General features: G+C 37.6%; 1 protein-coding gene across 3 annotated transcripts in view; it reads right to left on the reverse strand.

Annotated features, from left to right (window-relative positions):
- Positions 1-18,746, reverse strand: part of rsrc1 (arginine/serine-rich coiled-coil 1) — a 143,367-nt gene that overhangs the window by 78,563 nt on the left and 46,058 nt on the right. For all 3 annotated transcript variants that reach the window (XR_013797399.1, XR_013797400.1, XM_079610940.1), the window contains exon 5: positions 988-1,024. Coding sequence is in view for 1 of the 3 variants with exons in the window: in XM_079610940.1 (XP_079467066.1) it covers positions 988-1,024 (37 nt within the window). In the remaining 2 variants the exon portion in view is untranslated. The remainder of the gene's footprint in view (positions 1-987; positions 1,025-18,746) is intronic.

Genomic DNA, 18,746 nt, shown 5'->3' on the forward strand with positions numbered 1-18,746 from the left:
CTTTAATAGTGAAGAGGACACAGTATCTATGCTTGTCCACAAAATTATAGGTCAGGCTACACTAGCCACCCCATGCACCACATGACACTGATGATGATGTCCCATACAAACACTAATCCCAGTGCTTCTTCTGAACAGGACTAACAGTGAGAGATCTTGAGAAGGAATGAGCGGGAATATGTGATAAAGATTTGATTTTAGAATATAAGCATGATAATTGATAAGGAGTAAGGTCAGGTGTGTAGAGTGACCCTTAAAGGGCCAGGCGTGCGTTTAATATGCAGGGTGTGGAGCTCAGGGAGGTGAGTGTACATTCAGAGAGTCAGGACCCCGCTGTGACCTCTCTCCATTATTCATCCCTTAGAAAAAAAAAATAGAAATGGAAACTCAATTCCACCCAGGAGGAGAAAAGCATCCCTTTAACTCCAGTGCATGGCACTCTGACCCTGTATTAGAAAGGCTGCAGAAAACCCAGGAAATGTTGGACGTTACATTTTTAAACCCTCCCTAGGGCTCATTTTAAGGGCCAACAGCACGCCCTACATCCAGAGAGAGGGAGGCAGGACGGTAGAAGTGGGAAGACACTGTGATCTCTCCAGATGTGTTCAGACGTAATGTGTGCTCGACATGAGTGTGTGAACTGTACATTCAACTGAAAACTCAACAGCTTGAGGACACAAATCAAAGGATACTGGATACACAATCCACTGGTGAATTTGTGTTTACTTTTTCTGAATTGCCCAACTGACTCAACTCAGGTGGGGAACTAACAAGCAACACCTTTTATAGTAAAAAGACAAAAGCTAAAATTATAGAGGAAATGTAAAAAAAAATTGAATGGGACATAAAAGTTATGAAAACCCAGGCAATCGAGTGGGAGTCAGAGAAAGACCTCTCTGGTATTCCAAGGCAATTGCTAAACATTCACTTCGGATGCAGATATCAAAGTTTCAGGAAACACTGAAGGGGGAAAGAAGCACAACTTACCAGATGTTCTAATCCAGCTTTGATGTTTCCAGTTTCCCTGCAACAGAAGAACAAATTTGCTTGAGTGTAAATAACGCAAAGACACCAAGCGTCTCCTCACCCTGTGCTCCCACTCACTTCCCCACCTCTCACGGTTCACCCATAATCCCGGTTTTTAACGGTGTACCCAGTTCCACGAGGGAAAGAGATTTCAAAAGGGCTCTTATACCTCTTTTAAAACGATGACACAATACAAGTGAAAAGAGTGGAAATCAAAAATGACAGCGGTTAAAGACAGCTGGTCTTCATGGGAATAATGAGGCACACAGATAATGTGTGGGTGTGTTTACATTAAATAACCATTCATTGTGGCTCATTAATTCATTAATATACATGCTCAAAGTATGGGACAGAAATACTTCGCAGGATTCATGCTGAGTGTGTCGCTGGATCGGTTTACCTGACAAATATGCAATATGGTATTGAGGTTTTTTTTTTGGTTTGTTTTTGCCATATCTTTACAATGGAAGGACTAAACAGTCAGTTCTTTTCAATGAACTCAATGTTCTCATGTCTCAAAAGCTGACTGAAAATACTAGACATGTCCCATTTAGTCTTCTGTGTGCTAAAACTCTGCTTTACTGTGCACTATCAGCGACTGTAGTTTAATTGTCCATTTGTTTGTTTATACTCTGACAACAGTTACACCATACAATTCACTGACTTGAACTAGCACATAATATTTACAACAACAACAACAACAAAAAATACATATATACAGTATATATATGTACACTATTGTTCAAAAGTTTACTTCATATCAAATGTTTTTTTTTTATTCTAATTAAAGAATCCTAAAAAATAATATATTAAGCAGCATAACGGTTTTCAACATCGATAATAATAAATGAGCACCAAAATCAATATTAGAATGATCTCTGAAGGATCATGTGACACTGAACACTGGAGTAATGATGCTGAACATTCAGCGATGCCATTACATGAACAAATTACATTAAAAAAAAATATCACAATTAAAACCATTTGTTTAAAACTATAATAATGTTTCATAATATTACCGTTTTTTTTTTTTGCAACTGTGATGGAAAAAAAAGAGCAAATTTCTGTGGTTCTCAGAAGCAAAAGTCGTCATAATTGGGTAAATTTCGATGAATAAAAAAAATGCAGCCTTGGTGAGCATAAACTTAATGTCGTCATAAACTTCTATATAGCGGGGAATGGGAGATGACAGCAAATATCATTTTTGCATTTACATTTGCTCCGAAAGCATAAGAAAACGATCTGTAAAATACAGAGAGATTGAGTACGTTGGCCAGAAGAGAGAAAGATGTCAAAGCTGCCGTCACTCCCTCAGCTGTTGTAGTAGAAACACTCTTGGAGCAGCATTTTTGCCATATGAAAAAGTTAAATAGCATAATATTTAGCATTATAAATGTGTATTACATGTGAAAAACTTTACTAGATTTGCGAAAACGCATCATCACAGTCCATGAAAAGGGTCCATTGTGTTTATTGTGCCTCTTTTTCTTCTTTATTTCTCTGCTCAGTGTCAATAGACAGACTGGAAATTGCAGAGACCCCAAACATGGAGTATTAAGAGGCATGTTTTTTGTTTTGTTTTATTACACTGTAACAATTACACCATAAAATAAAGTCTAACCCAAAATTCTACAGTATTGTTGTGTTTTTTTTATAATGAGAGTACAATATAAGTAAGCAATAGTACGTTTATTTATTTATTTTTTACTTGAAAATAGACCATTGGGCAGAAAAGGACAGCCTCTACATACCGTGTGTGTGTGTGTGTGTGTGTGTGTGTGTGTGTGTGTGTGTGTGTAACGAGGAGGTAAAAAGACAAGAGAGAGACGAAGCAGCATAGTTTGTAACCAGGACGTTCACTAGCCTATGGCAGCCCAGAAATGGCTCCAGTGGTCAGGGACACAAAACCCCATGTGATACCCACTCTTCCCCCTCTTCCCTCTAATGTCCCAGCACATCTCTCCATCTATCCCTCCTTCTCCAGGAGCGATTCACTGCTTCCTACAGAAACTCTGTCTCTTCCTGAGGATTGCTTCTCTGGGGGAACATCTGCATCTCAGCACAGAAAGACCAGTGCAAGCTAACACACATCATCATGTGACACACAAACAGGTCATTGTTGAGACACACAAGTCAGGGGTTTGGGGCACTGGCTAAAAACAAGTTACCGTGGTGACAGCAACCTGTAATCCTTTAATAAGAACAATTAGCAGAAAACAATTACTCACGAAAGAGACAATATCACTCCCTTTCCTTTCCCCTCATCACACTAATTCTGTTTTCTTTTTATAATCACTTATCCAATTTCACAAGTGCTTATTATCTTTGCACCCCCTCCGTTTTTTTTTTTTTTTTGGTCATTTAGCAGCTTCCCCTGTCTATGGCTAGATGACTGTATTCTTCTAATTGTATCTGTCTCTCTCTGTGGCAAACGTCTGTGCTGAAGAAAAAAACATCCCAATTCAATTATAACCTTCAAACCGAATCACAACACTGCTGAGTGCAGACACAGGAAGACATTATTGGCAAATGAATATATATTTTTATTGAACTGGTACATCTTCACCTTTTCATTTTTTTTTTAGCTTCATTGTTTTTTTCCTCTACAGATGTTGTCCATTTCCTGCAGGTCTGCGGGGAGCACAGATCTCCCATCCCTCTCATTCCCTCCCTCTCTCCGGACGCCCTGAACATGCTGGCATCGATTTCTGAATTACAGTGCAATATTAAATAATTAATATACTTGCCATGATCGATGTTTTGCCTTAGCCCAATATTACATTATCAATCAAACTCGGTTTAATGTAATAATATTGAAAATGTGTCAGGGGTTGTTTGGCCGGTTTACAATTTGTGTGCGAGAGAAGCATGTCATGAAGCGTTTTATATTGTTTAAATGGACAGTTGTGGAAGATGAAACAAGATCAGTGTTGACCTTGAGCTATAAATCCTACATATTAGCTTATAATGATCTTAATAAACATAAACCTACTCCAGCCAAAACACTGGCTAGTGCACAACAGTGGAGGATATACGCACTGGTCAGTTGTCTATAATAATACCAAACCTAACAAAATTTTCAAAAAGAACACATTTCAAAACTTGGGATTTTTTAGTAAAAATGTTTTGGAACAATTTGAATTAAATAATTCAGTTTTGAATAGTGTTTAAATGTCCCCCCTGGAGTAAATCATTTTATCCCTTAAAACTAATCTTTGATCACCAAAATTACATATTTAAAAGTTTGTTCATGCCTTAAAATATCTTGAATGTAACTCTACAACCTTGCCTCATTTAGTATACACAGTGTGAATATGCTAATGAGCCCCGCCTCCACTCACTCACTCAGCTCAGAGATCTGGTTGACGATCACACGTTGATCTGATTGGTTAGTTCGGTAGTTTGTGACGTCAGAAACACCGTGTTTTTGAGACTGTCTTTGGTTCACTGCAGTTTTACGGAGAAAATATTTAGCAATGGTGTTGAATTTACAAATGGTTTGTTTTAAAACTTAAAAACATCACATAGACATATAAACAACATTAAAAGCTTGATTTTCACCACAGGAGGACTAAGTTTTAGATTTATCCAATTGAGTTTATGGCTTATCATTTTAGTAAATTGTGGGCAAGTTTAGCAAACTCTTTTTGATTTAACTAAAATAAGGGAACAAAATATTACAACGTGGCCAGGATTTAGTAAAACGAGGGAATGAATTAGTGAAACATGATAACGGATTAGTAAGAGGTGGGAACGAATTGGTAATTTGTGGCCAATATATGTATAGAATACATATATTTTTGACATGTGGGGCTCCTTAGGTTTAGAATGACACAAGGGAAAGCAAATATTTTGGGTGACCAATTATTTCAAATTATCCAAATTTGAATTGGACAGGAACTGCAGTGCACTTCCTACACTTCACCTTTAAAATTGTAAAGCGACTGAAATAAAAAGGAAAGAGAGAGAAATAAAGGTAATAAAGAGGAAATCGGTCAATGAACGAGGAGTCAGCATGAAGGACGGGAAAAAAAATGTTCCCTCTGCATGGCTTCCCGTAAAGAGGTCATTATTTATCTCGACTTAATTAAGTAAAAGAGGACAAACAAGTCAAAGTGTTAACAGAGCTCGATGCAATGCCAGCCATTTGCTTACAGGTCAATAGTGCCAAATAGGAAACGTCTGACCAATCTGTCAAATTCAAGAGGCCCTGACTGACGTCTCTCTGAGTGTGTGTTCATTCCCAACTGCATTGTATCCATGTGTTATTATCCTTTTCCTCTGAAAGACCCTGTTCTCCATCTCTCTCTCTCTGTCCATCATCTTGTCTTCTGCACAGGCATGACAGAATTAATTAAAGTGCCAATGCAGTGTGTAATACAGCTATCCGTGAATGTCCACGATGTGTTCAGTTGTGAAGTCGAAAGTGCACGATAAATAAAGTTATCGTCTCTCAAAAGAAAGAAAGAATCGACTCTGAACCGCCTAAACGAGTCGTCAGTAATTCGAATCCCACTTCCGTGACGGCTGCATGTCACTGGGTAACACATTTGCCTAATGCCCGCCTATGGTCTTCATCGCGAACAATGTTCACTTCGACCCGTCCTCAACTGCTGTAGCTGCTGCTGCGTATATGTCGAGAAGACGCTGTTTTCTCCGCTGCAAAAGCTAATTCTCTTTGTAAACACTTCCAAAGGATGAGGATGTGAAGAGTCAGTGGTTAAAATGACCAGCAGTATAACATGTTGACCATTGCTTTTCAAATCTCCATGAGGACTAAATTGGATTTACAAAATACTTATCCATTAAAGACGGTCAGTTCACAGTTTATTTGGACCAACTTGCTCCAGAAAATGACATCCTGTAAGTATGACGTCTTTTTTTATGATGGTAAAATCGACGTCATCATTACAGTCTTTACAGTGTCTACAATCGCTGAGCTTTAGGAAGCCTCCGGAGCTGAAGTTCAGTTCTGGTAATGAGCGTTTCTTTTCCGTCAGGCCTCCAAAACAAAATCTTCCTGTATTTTGAAAAGTTGGTGAAAAGCAGAGGTCAAGCTTTTAGCCCAGCGCTCAACACCGATGCATTAATGTACAACTTTAGTAGGCAGTGGTTTTGTTCTGGCCCATTTTAACCCGCCAGTGTCTTACAGGTGTCTGCAGACAGGTCAAAGCAGTCTCCGGCGTATCCTAAGGAGGGCACCATATCATTTCTGCGGGGGCATTTCAACCGAAGGTGACCCCTGGAAAGCGGCTATTTTGCACAGAGCACTGGTTCGATCAGCGGTGGCCCGGGGTCAAGATGATACGCAGCTGTTTATGAGCTTTAAATGTGATCTACATTGGCCCAAAAAAGTAGTTATAAACTGGGCTGTTTTTCAGATAGAGTTTTTAACCAGATAGAGTCATGGTGATTTTGGACTATGGACTATGGGCATGTTTTAAAAATGCCTTTATATATATATATATATATATATACACATATATAGATGTAGATTTTCAGATATTTGTCAGTAAAATTCACTCCAAATACCACATAAATCTCAACACATTTACTGAATGGTTATGCTCTTATTAATCTGGACTTTACATCTGAACACATCAACATTTGCCAGATTAATTTCATCTGAACTGTTTTAAGTCAAGTTAAGTCAAATTTATATAGCACTTTTCACAATACAAATTGTTTCAAAGCAGCTTCACAGAATATCATGTTAATGTTTAAAATATATTTATATCTTCATGGCTTAGTCGCATTAAGTAGATTAGAGCCGGGCAGATTATAATTTATATTTAGTGACGATATAAGCAATCGAGATCAAGACGATATAAGCAATCGAGATCTGCTTTATAATATATTTTGAGTGTACTGCATTGTATGTGGATAAAGTTGGACACATACATATCTAACTTTAAACAAAGAGCTGGGCGATAATATAGTTTACATTTATTTTGCAACAATAATAACAATCAAGCAGCCAATATTTGCTATATAGTACTTTACGTGAGTAGGTAAAGTAGGATGTATTTGTATCCAACTTTTAATATATCACTTCACTTGGCAATAATATAGTTCACATTTCTTTTAAATTATAAATAGACAATCAAGTAGAAGAGATTTGCTATATAATAATACATAGCGCTTAACGTGAGTGTACTATGTATCTGGGTAAGGTTGGATATACTTATTGTAGTTTCAATTTGTTATTAATTTTACATTTGGTTAACTTCAGTTATACATTTGGAATCTGGTGAAATTGACAATTATGAAACCTGTGAGGTTTTGTTCAATTTACAACAATTTGGTGAAGTGACCATCTTAATTATTTAATTAATTACCAATAAAAATATTTTATGGTCAAATTATTTTATTTTTTTGTAAATAGCGATATATGAATGTGTTCTCTCATGTGTGAATTAGGAGCTTTTTTAAGTTTGTTAATGTGGATTTAATTGAGATGCTTGTGGTAAAAATCAAGGTATTTCAGAGGGCAAACGGCTGCAAAACTGAGCATTTTAGTCCAGAAAATGGTGATGTATTACGGATGTTAGACTTTTTTTTAAACAATACAATAAAAAAAAAAATTATATATATAAAAATAAAAAAAGACCCCTTAAGGTTGTCATTTAAAAAGAGAAGACGGACTGAGAAAGAAAAGTTCAAGATCAAGCAAGTCACATTATGCATCATCAAATGTGTCAGTGAGTGCTCATATGTTGTCCAATGCCTGATTAAAAAAAACTATGGTGGGTTTATTAAAGGAGATGATGATAATGGAGAGATGCATCCTTCATCCATATGATCCACTCATCAATGTCTCTTCCTGTCTCTCTGGCTTCCTGCGTGGCAGGGAAATGACAGGAGAGCCGAGGAGAGTGTGGCAGAGTGATAGACTTGGCTGTGCAATAAAATGGAGGACAAGGAGGTTGATTGTCATCTCCATATCACGTACTTAGCAGCGGCACTGAATTGAAATTGAAATTGTGTTCCTGAGTGTATAGCACTGCTGGCCCTTTTGATTTCTCTGTTAAACTGTTCAGAGAGGAGGGGCAGGCGCGCACACACACACACACACACACACACACACACACACACACACACACACACACACACACACACACACACACACACACACACACACACACACACACACACACACACACACACACACACACAGTGTGCTGGTAAGGCTGCCACCATCACATTTCAGCATAAGTAGGTTGATAATAGCAAAGGCTGGCCAGTCAGTCTTTAATCAGATCAAAACCTCCCTTCTTTTAGAGCTCAAGTCCCTAAAAAGGGAGACAGAGAGAGAGAAACAGAGAGGGTGGGATAGAGAGATTTATAAATAACAAAACTGGGCTCTTAGCATAATCCTAGCACAGCAGAGATTCAAAATCCATTAAAAACCAGGAAAACTCTTCATAGGACACAAAAGAAGAGAAAGAAAGACTGGAGGGTTAGATGGCAACTCTGCCACGATCGGCTCCGAACACAAGACTGGAGCTTTCTTCTGTTTTCATGAGGAATAGAGGGCAGCGTGTGGTCAGAGATGCTCTTTCCGTGGCAGACGACTGTTCAAGAGCCAGATTAGAGTTTAAAAATGAATACTAGTTCACCTAAAAATAAAAATTTGGTTCGATCACCCTCTTGTCATTGTGGCTTTCTCTTTTAGAACAAAAAAAAGATCGTCACACTTTACAGAGAGTTTCCATTTGTTAACTTTATCACCTAACTGAAAAATACTCCTAAAGTATTTATTAATCTTAGTTAATGTTATTTTAAAATTCAAATCATAAGTTGTATCTGTTATTATTATTTAATGGACCTGAGCTACAATGAACATATTTTTAAGAACAAATGTTAACAAAGATAAATAAATATGGTAACAACTGTATTGGTCATTGTTAGTTAATGCATTAACTGTCGTCAACTAATTGGACATTATTGTAAAGTGTTTCCACGGAGATATTTTGAAGAATACATTTGACTGTAGCCTTTATCTCTCTCTCTCTCTCTCTCTCTTTTTTTTTAAATAAATTAGTGTGAGTAAATAAGACCAAATTTTAACTATTGGACAAACTGTCAGTTTAAAGGAACATTTAATCAAAAAATTCAAACTTATGTCATTATTTACACACCCTTGTGTCTTTCCAAACCAATATAATACAAATCCATATGATAACTTTGCTTGAAGAGCAGTTGCCATGAAAATCACACATATTGTTTGAGGAAATCATAGGACTTCAAAGGAAATTGTATACAGAGCAAGTCTTACTGACTACTTTTAAAATACTACCTTTTTGATGACTTTGAAAAATCAATATTATGATTTAGGTTAGTTGATTTTTAGATTTTTTTTTTTTGCGTTTATACAATGTTTTATGTAAAAAAAAAAAACTCTCTGTACAACACTTTGGTAGTTTTGAAAGTGCTTCATAAATAAAGATTGAGTTGAGTTTAATCAGCCTACTAAAAAGACTCATTGCTTTAACAACATGATTTTTGCGAACAGTGAAAACTAGGCTAATACACCACAGTGCATAATTGCAGTGTTATCTGACATTAACTTTATATTCTGCCCTCAGGCTCCTGCATAAGTTGCTTTTCCTTGCATCAGTGAGCCTGTTATATTATTAATACATATTAAAAGAACTTACCAATACCTACATGAAAGTATTAAACTGTTACTCTAACATATTAAATAATGAACTACGCCAACAGTCTGGATTGTGCCACAATAATATTTTTTTTTTTCAATAAGAAAACGTGTTATGGCCTGTTGCATGAAGCCGCTTTCTGTGGCTGCCCCGGTAAGTTTGGGTTTAGTCTGAGCAAACTCTTGTTTATCAGTCTCAAGAAAGTGGATTGTTTTTGGTGAACAATCCAAAAATTGTTTAGAAATTTTCTGGCTCTCTCTTGTAACTCACGCTACATGGCTACTGTGGAGAAAGTTTGATTCTGTGTTAGAGATTGCAAACCAAAATTCAATATGTTTTGAGAAAAAGTGACGTAGTCTCGAGCAAAAATGTTGACACAGTTTCAAATAGTCCACAATTTGAGACTGTAATGTTCCGGTTTCCATTGTACATAATGTTGTGAAGAAGTTTAAAACTAAATTAAGCTTTCACAGAAAACAAGACCATCCCTAGAGGCGGCTCTGCTGCCTTTAGCATGTGCATGGTGAATCCCAATGTGTTTTGTAACACAAGGTTGGATGCAGTGTCAGAAAGCATAGACGTCATCGAAGGTCATGGGTCTTCAAGCAGGACAATGACACCAAACACACTTCAAAACGCACCCAACAATAGTCCAGGACACACACTGGACTGTTCTGCAGCAATGAGTCCAGATCTAAAACAGCAGTTATGAGAAGGCACCCATCTAAGATGGGAGGACTGAAGCAGTTTGCACAAGAGGGGTAAGAAAAACAGCTGTACGGAGGTGCAAGAAGCTCTCCAATGTTATAGTGCTTGATTGCAGTTATTTTACCCAAAGGCTGTGCTACCAAATATTAAGTATAGGGACCCTATTTTAACGACCTAAGCGCATGGTCTAAAGTGCATGGCGCAAGTGCACTTAGGTTGTGTCCGAATCCACTTTTGCTAGTTTAACGACGTGGAAAAATGCTCTGCGCTGGTCTAAAAGGGTTGTCTCTATTCTCTTAATGAGTAATGGGTGTGTTTTGGGTGTAACGTGCAATAAACCAATCAGAGTCTCATGTGCCATTCCCTTTAAAAGCCAGTTGCGCTCGCGCCACGGCGGATTCGCTATTTACATAGTGGAATTTGCAAGCAGAAAAACTGAACGCTTCTCTAGCGAGGAAACGGATCTGCTCGTGCGCGATGTTAAAGTGCGCAAACAGACCATCTACAGAACAAAGTGTAGTTGTGTACCCGTCTATAGGCACACATTACTAACGCACTCTTTAAATAACAAAAAAGAAAACCGGCTCCATTGACTTTTGACCAGGTTTCAGTCTATTTCAGTTCCTCAAAATAGATGCGCCTGAACACAACTCGTTTTCAGACCAGCAGCCCATGGGCGCAAATGTATTTGCCATTTAAACAACGTGGTGCAGGACGTAGAAATGATAACTGCGTCGGGCTGAAACTAGCAAAAAACACTTGCATCACGCCTGGCGCTGCATAGCACCGGGTGTATGATCGGGCCCTAGGGTGTCAAGTGCAAAATTAAAGCAGTTCACAGTGAAATAATTTTACTGTGAAAATCGGACAGATTTTTTATTACATCACCTTACTAATTTATTATATTAATTTGACATTAATTATATATGACTAGATTATACACTTGAAGCATTACACACAAGCAATTATATTTTGGCAAAAAAAAGTATGCTTTTAATTTAAATTATTAAAAATATATACATAAAAGCTTAATGATTATATACAATTATAAATAAATATAAATAAAGCTTTAATTAATTTATTAACTAAATGAATTCAGTTGATGTACTTGCATTGATAGTCAGATATTTTCTTTCTCAAACCTTCACTGCAGCAGTGGTGTTTCTTCCTGCCTTTAAATGTGTTCATTTATTTATTTATAGTAGAATGACTTTCTTATTCTTCGGCCGAGAAGTGAATTGCATGGCTCTCGAAAGAAGTGAATCAAACTGACGCTCTGCATGTTTCTTGTGATTGGATGTTCGCTTCAGATGTCACACACTCCAGTGTTAATCAAAAACCCTGGATGAAACCCTAAGGTGACAGAGAACATTTATAGCAAGCATAGTAAGTGAGACTGTTGAAACCAGGTTGAATATGTTTGGTTTGGTCAACTCCAAACCTACTCTCTGAAACTCACATTTGTTCAACTAGCTTTACGCAAGAGGACTCAGATAACGGGACATGTGACTGTGTAAGTGATTGTTGGCTTAAGATAACACAAATGGAAATATTTTAAAGAATGCTCTCACTGGTCCTTTCCATAAAACTAAATTGTGTGGGAATTGGGGCTGTCGAGCTAAAAAAAATAAAAATAAAGTGCTTTCAATGATTTGCGCCCAATTTGACAAAACACATTGTGAGGCAACAGGTTTGACAGTATGTAAGCTTGAATTAGAGTTGACTGTCCTACAAAGGCCAACGCATTAACTACACCAGCGCTGAAACGAAGAAAATGGCTCTGACTGAAGTTTCCCATCTGTCACAGGACAGATCATAGTTGCACCTGATTTGACACTTGAGTTCACCCAACTAAAATTGAGAAAATGTGTAGTTTTAGTATTTTTTCTATACTGAAGATTTTCAGTGCAATAAAAATTAATTTTTAGTTTACCTTTTTGGAGCGATTATGCTGTATGAACATTCCTAAGAACATAATTTGTTTGTGTTCCAAGTCATACGTGTCTGGAATGACATGACAGAGAATAAACAATATTTTGGAATAAATCACCTAGTCTTAATCTGCATTGCTATTTGTAATCGTTGTGAATACGCAGGCCACAATAAGTAAGGTTTTTTTATTTTTTTTATCACTTTTACTCACGACATGATATCCAGCAACAAAGGATTCCATTCATTATGCTAGCGGCGGCGCTGCCGGACTAAGACAATAAATGCACTGAGACAAAAATGTGTTTGCCCACCTATCTAAATGTAGGGGGGACGGGGAATAACCCCTATTTCAAAAAACGGTGGCGTGTTCCTTTAAGTTAGTGTGAATAATTGGTGACTAGTAACTAATAAGGGTGACTAGCAATTACAATTATTTTTCACTGATATTTAACTATTTCCTGTTATCCAGAACAAACTCTTCCTAAAATACCATATCAAATTATTTCAAGGGATACCATTGTATAACAAACCACGAGGGAAATGAGCAATGGAAGTCAAAATCAGTATCATATAAACTTGCAATACTTACAAGATGGTACAAAATATATAATTGTAAAAATATATAAATATATTGTTGGAAAGTCCTTCAACCTTGTAGCCTGGGAAAACCCTGAGGAACTTCCGGCAAAATTGAGATTTACTCTGCAAGTCTGTCTGGCCAAGAGCCCATTTCCAATTTTTCCAAATCGAGGCAACTAATCACAAACGTTGAGGCGGGCTTTACACGATGACGATCGCTCTGATTGGTTTTAGGTCTATCCAATTGCACCCAGAGGCATTTGAGCGACGTCCGTCGGTGTTGGGCTGTGAATGAACCTTCCCTAGACCCACTCTCAGTTACAACTGGCTATCAACCTTGATGTTTGGTTGAAAACTTTATTTTTTTTCAAAGATAACTAATTTTGTTAAGAACTATCATTAGGAGAATATAAAACTGATAAAATCATTATTTGGGATTTGAATACAGTCACAAAAGGAAATGATAGATTACACTTTCACTGGGCCTCAGACCATTCTGATCGAAAACACATTTATTTTCAAAGCCACAATTTTGAATAAAAAAAAAAGACTTCTGGTTGTAAGGAAGAAGATAATGTACAGCAGGAAAAAGACAGTGGCTGGACACAGACATACAGTACTCTCTTTACATCGTCACTCAATTTTATTTAAATAATCACAATGAAATATAAAAATGTCTGTATGGAATGACAATTCGCTTTCAAACTTGCAGTTTTTCTTCTTCTGAGGCAGAGCTCCATTGGTTAGAGCACAATGTGCAGGGCAGGAGGTATTGAAACGGCTCATGGAAATATTCTTGCTGCCAACACTGCAATTGGACAATGCCATGGCATCTGTCATGGCAGCATGTAAAAAGATGGTGCTGGCACCGAATAAAAACAGTATCAAAGAGGAATTGAGAAGGAGGGAGAAACAAGCACTTCATTTGCAAACGGCACACATGCACTTAGACACTGGAGTTAACAAGGTAATCAGCTTCATCACATTACTGAATAATATAGACATCTGTCCACCGAGTTTCTACAGCGATGTGACATCTCCAACCTGACACACACAGTGTTAAGAAAAACACAAGGCTGTACACCTCTTTTCTAAAACATCTGTTCTATCTCCCATCTTTTCTTCTCTAAAATCCCAGATCATAAAGCCGTAGCATAGTCAAGAAAATAAAGCTCAAAAACGACAAACCAAATATAGTTATCCTCATTAGCACGCTTGCCACACAGATGCACTGTCGTATTTGATGGAACAATTGTTTATTGCAAGGGTAAGGAGAGTCTGAAGGCACAAAGTGAAGCATTAATTTGGTCATGATAACTCTCGGGAGATTGGTATGGTAATAGAGATTGGCATGGTAATGGATATGGCAATGTTAATGTATCTGGTCTTGGCGGGTTTGATCTGCTACACTGCTGCTGCTCCAGAGCAAGTACTTCAGAGACTTGCTACTGCTAATACATGCACAGACATTGCTGTGAGCATGTACGACATGCTGCTGCTGCTGCACATGTAACGTGCAATGTAACATACATTACATACAGGTGGAGCTGGGGAAGGAGGAGGGTTCCTGGAAGCGCGCTGCATACTGCTAGCAGCGACACACCGGTGTTTGTTTGAATGTTGAGCGCAGATCATTGGACGTTGATGCAATAGCAACCAATTAGCAGGGCCAATGATGTGATCGCTACCAAATGAGTTAAAGATCAGCCTGAGTTTCATGCCAGAACTAGGTCATTATGTTTGTTGTTTATTATTATAATAATTATAGTGTTGTCAAAAGAACCGGCACCAGTACCAAGTCAATGATGACATTTTTTAATGTAATGATATTTCTTTCCGTAATGACATTTATTTCTTCGTACCGAAAAAATGAATAAAATGTGATGATATTTCTCATCGAGGTGAAAAGCTGTCTTGCGATATCAGTATGACTGTGTTGAGCAAAACCTTTTACAGTGCATTATATTGTTCTGTCTTTTCTGAGTATGATAAGGCTGCACGATACACACACCTAAATCAAAAACACAAACTCTGAAGCTGATGAAAAAAAAGCTCGTTTCTAATCAACTTATGTATACCACAGACCTTACTCGATTGAAAAACCTCATTATAAAAACCCATATGAAGATCTTGAGGGAACCACTGGTGAATTAGGCCACATTCACACAGCAACAGAATACATGTTTGACTCCTTACAGTTACGTTCACGCACAGATCAGTTATTTACGGGAGTGTCAATCGCATTCTAGAACTGAACTCATACCTGTACATTTTCAGGACTCACAACCGCATTCTCAGAAAACCTGCGCTGTGTGAACAGAACTGGACAGCTAGATGTCGGTCACGTCTCCCAGTGCGAGAGACCCGATCCGCATCTTTCATTGGCCAAGGACTGCGCAGAGGCCGTCTGACTGACACGTAAAGCAATTTCACAAGGAAATCACAGTTCGTTTTGTACCTCATCATTTAGGGGAGTGAAAATGTAAAATACATGCAGTTTTAATACATTTATATATTTGATTTACTTATTATAATTATAAGCATTATTAATAAAAAAAAGTTTTTGTTGTTGCAAATCTATAAATTCAATATTTAAATAGTTCTAATAGTTTTTGCTCTGGTACTGAAAACACTGGCAGGAAAAACAATGCGGTTGGTGCTACGGCCTAGTGGTTAGTACATGTACTCCACCACACCGAGCAGCTCCACTCATGCCACTCATTAAGCCATACACTAGGGAGTTTACATGGCATTAATACAGGAAGATGCCCTATTACTCAATTATCTCTGCTCTATTTCTATAAATATATATACTAATGTAATACATGAATACACATAATGTATTAACCTAGTGATTCGTTTCTCTCTTTCGCTCCTTCTGCCTCTCTCTTCCCATCTGTCTGAAGTGACTGGCTGGCTGGAGGTAAACAGCGCTGCTAGCTTGCTATTAGAATAATCAATATGACACCTCTCTTGTTTTGGGCCTAAAACCGGATTTGCGCGCAGAGATTTGTATGTGTAAGGCCAGCTCTCAGTCATGGCCCTCTTTTAACCTTAACTAGATTAGAGCGATTATCCGTATGAGCTCCCACCACTGTACAGACTGGATAAGTGGTCACAAAGCCGTCTTTGTGGGGAACCAAGCACTGGGCAGAGGGGCGCTGGCCACCCGTGGGTTATCAGAGCTGGACTCACGATTCTTATTCATATCTGAGCCCACCTTTATGAATATCTCTCCGCTGTCCCCTGCTTGAAGGGACAGTAAGACCCCTATTCTCTCTTGCCTCAGGATGGGGGGAAAAAATCCAATCTGGCCTCAAGCGCTATGCTGCCATGTGGCGTCTGCTCTTTGGGGTTTGCTCTGTGACTTCATGTGGAAGGCTGAGAGGTGTTTCTTTGGTGATGCAAAGAGAGCTACAGAACAATATGGGCCACTGATCCCATACAGGCTGAAATTACAAAGGAAATAGCCTGCATAAATAAAAGGACGTGTTTATAATCTACAATGGAAAATCATCAAATACACTCTAGAGTAGATGTTTAATAGATCAGTTTGTCACATAAAATAAGGTCTATGCTAAAGACAATCTGTGTTGAATGCAATGACCAAAAAATCCCATCACGTCAGTTTCATAGAGAAGCTAAATATTTTTTGCATGCATTTTTAAATATAAAACAAATTGTGATCTGGCTGAGTGCGATAATCAAATCGCAAAAGGCTGTGATTTAATGACATAAGTAATTATAGTCTGTTGCGGTGTGTGTTTCAGAGCGATGCGCAGAACGTGTTCATTTGCATGCGTACAGCTGGTGATCTGGTGTTTTCCGAGCGGCTCGGTTCACACTAAATGTTGCAAACTGCATCTCTGCATGTGTTGCGACTGCGAGTTTAACGTGTATGAGGACGCAACTTACGCCAGGTTTATTTTCACATTTACATATAAACCATTAAGTAAACACATAAACTTAAAGGTGAAGTATGTACGATTTTTATGTTAAAATACATGCTCTTCTTAACCATCTGGGGTCGGCAAACGCGCGGGCGCGTTTTGCTTGTTTTTTTTTTACATAGCAGCAAAATAGACCTAAAATACTCCGTCAGTTTTGGTCATACAGACTTAAGAAATGTGTTGTCTTTGCATTCTTTCTTGCGGCTCATTGACACCTGAATGAAAGGCTCATTAGTATGCCGCATTAGCAGGTCTTTGTTTTCAGGTGTGAATGAGGACATTATTCATGACCTTGTTGGATCATTCACGCCCACCTGCATATTGCCTTTCCAAACAAAAAGTGTCTTACAAAATTTAAATCAATCTATTGTTTAATGTGAACGATTAGCCCGGATGATTTTCAGATCATTTTGAAGTAAATACTCTAGCCGACAACATCCATTAGTCAAAAGTATTGTGGGAATATGTGAAGTTGGTCGTTTGTGGTCTTATATCAGAAAATTTAAGTTTGAGTTTTTTGAATAACCACGCATAAATAATATTCTCTCAAAAATGCAAACATGTACATGCATGTTGCTCACATATTATGATAGCCATGTTCGTGCTAAATAGAGTGTAATTACATCTTTGCCATTAATATGTTTATAAGCAACTGAAAAAATACAAATATCAGGTCATGTCAAAACATCTCAAGGACCCCAAAAAACACCTTGGTCCCCAGAGGGTTAAACCAGTTTATTGTTCATTGACTACTATTAGTTTGCTATTCATGGGTTTATCTCCCCCAGAAGTGTAAACATTGAGCCCCCCAGGCACCATCTGAACATTGAGACCAGTCCGCTCAGATCGGCCAATCTCTTTCCAGAGTTTGGTGCATGGCTAAAGTAGACACATATCTATACTAAAATATCCCTAATATGAACCTTTATTTTGTTGTGTTTTGTTATGTTTGTGCTGTATTTGTTATGTTTGAGTTGGGGGAGGCGAAACACGTTTGCGAGTTTGTTTTAAATTAAGCTTTATTTGTGTAACTCCGCTAGGTGCCACTAGTGTCGCAGAAACTACATACATGACCTTTAATGGTCTTCCCTGCAGTTTTACACCAAAATAAAAGCTCGAGTGTTTAATGCTTGCAAGTGAACAAATGAAGACTACTGTCCAGTATTCAAATTGTGTAGCTCCCTAAAAACACCAGCGATTCTCAACCAGGGAGAGCCACAAGAGAGCTTCAGTCTAAAAATAAGACAAAACCATTCAACTAAAAATCAACACGCAAAGTTGAAATGATGTTTCACATTTCTTAATGTGATTTGTTCCCTTTAACAACTACCATTTTTTGTCTTAGCTCTTGGACAACTTGTACTGTAGGAATTTTAAAAGTGTGATATCCTTACAGGTCAAAACAATTAAAAACGAAGCATAAGTCAGTTTTTTTTTTATACGGAATTTAAATTAAGGAATTTACACATATTTTTGTCAAGCTATACAATATTTTATTGGGTAAAAAATGCTATTTGTGATTTTTTTTTTTTTTTAAATATATTTTTTTTAATAACAAAAAAAAAAAGTCATGTAAATTCACTGGTAATAAACAGTGCAAACCATGAAGAACACTGAGTTACTTCAATTATGAAATGTATTCATTATAACAGCAATTATTGGAATGGTTTTACTATATATTGCCAAAAGTTGCAGCAGTTTTGTTATTACAGCAAAACTATCAGAAATATCTTCAGATATTGTCTTTGGACAGTGGGCTCCTTGAAATCAAAGGGTTGAGAGCCAGTGTAAAAAGACTCCAGTGGGAAACACTGTAATCACACTGAACGAAAACATGAAAACACACCCAAAAAACACAATCATGATAAAAGTGTGCGTTGCTTTCTTACTT

Source organism: Phoxinus phoxinus, assembly GCF_949152265.1.
Source record: "Phoxinus phoxinus genome assembly, chromosome: 4".
Taxonomy (NCBI): domain Eukaryota; kingdom Metazoa; phylum Chordata; class Actinopteri; order Cypriniformes; family Leuciscidae; genus Phoxinus; species Phoxinus phoxinus.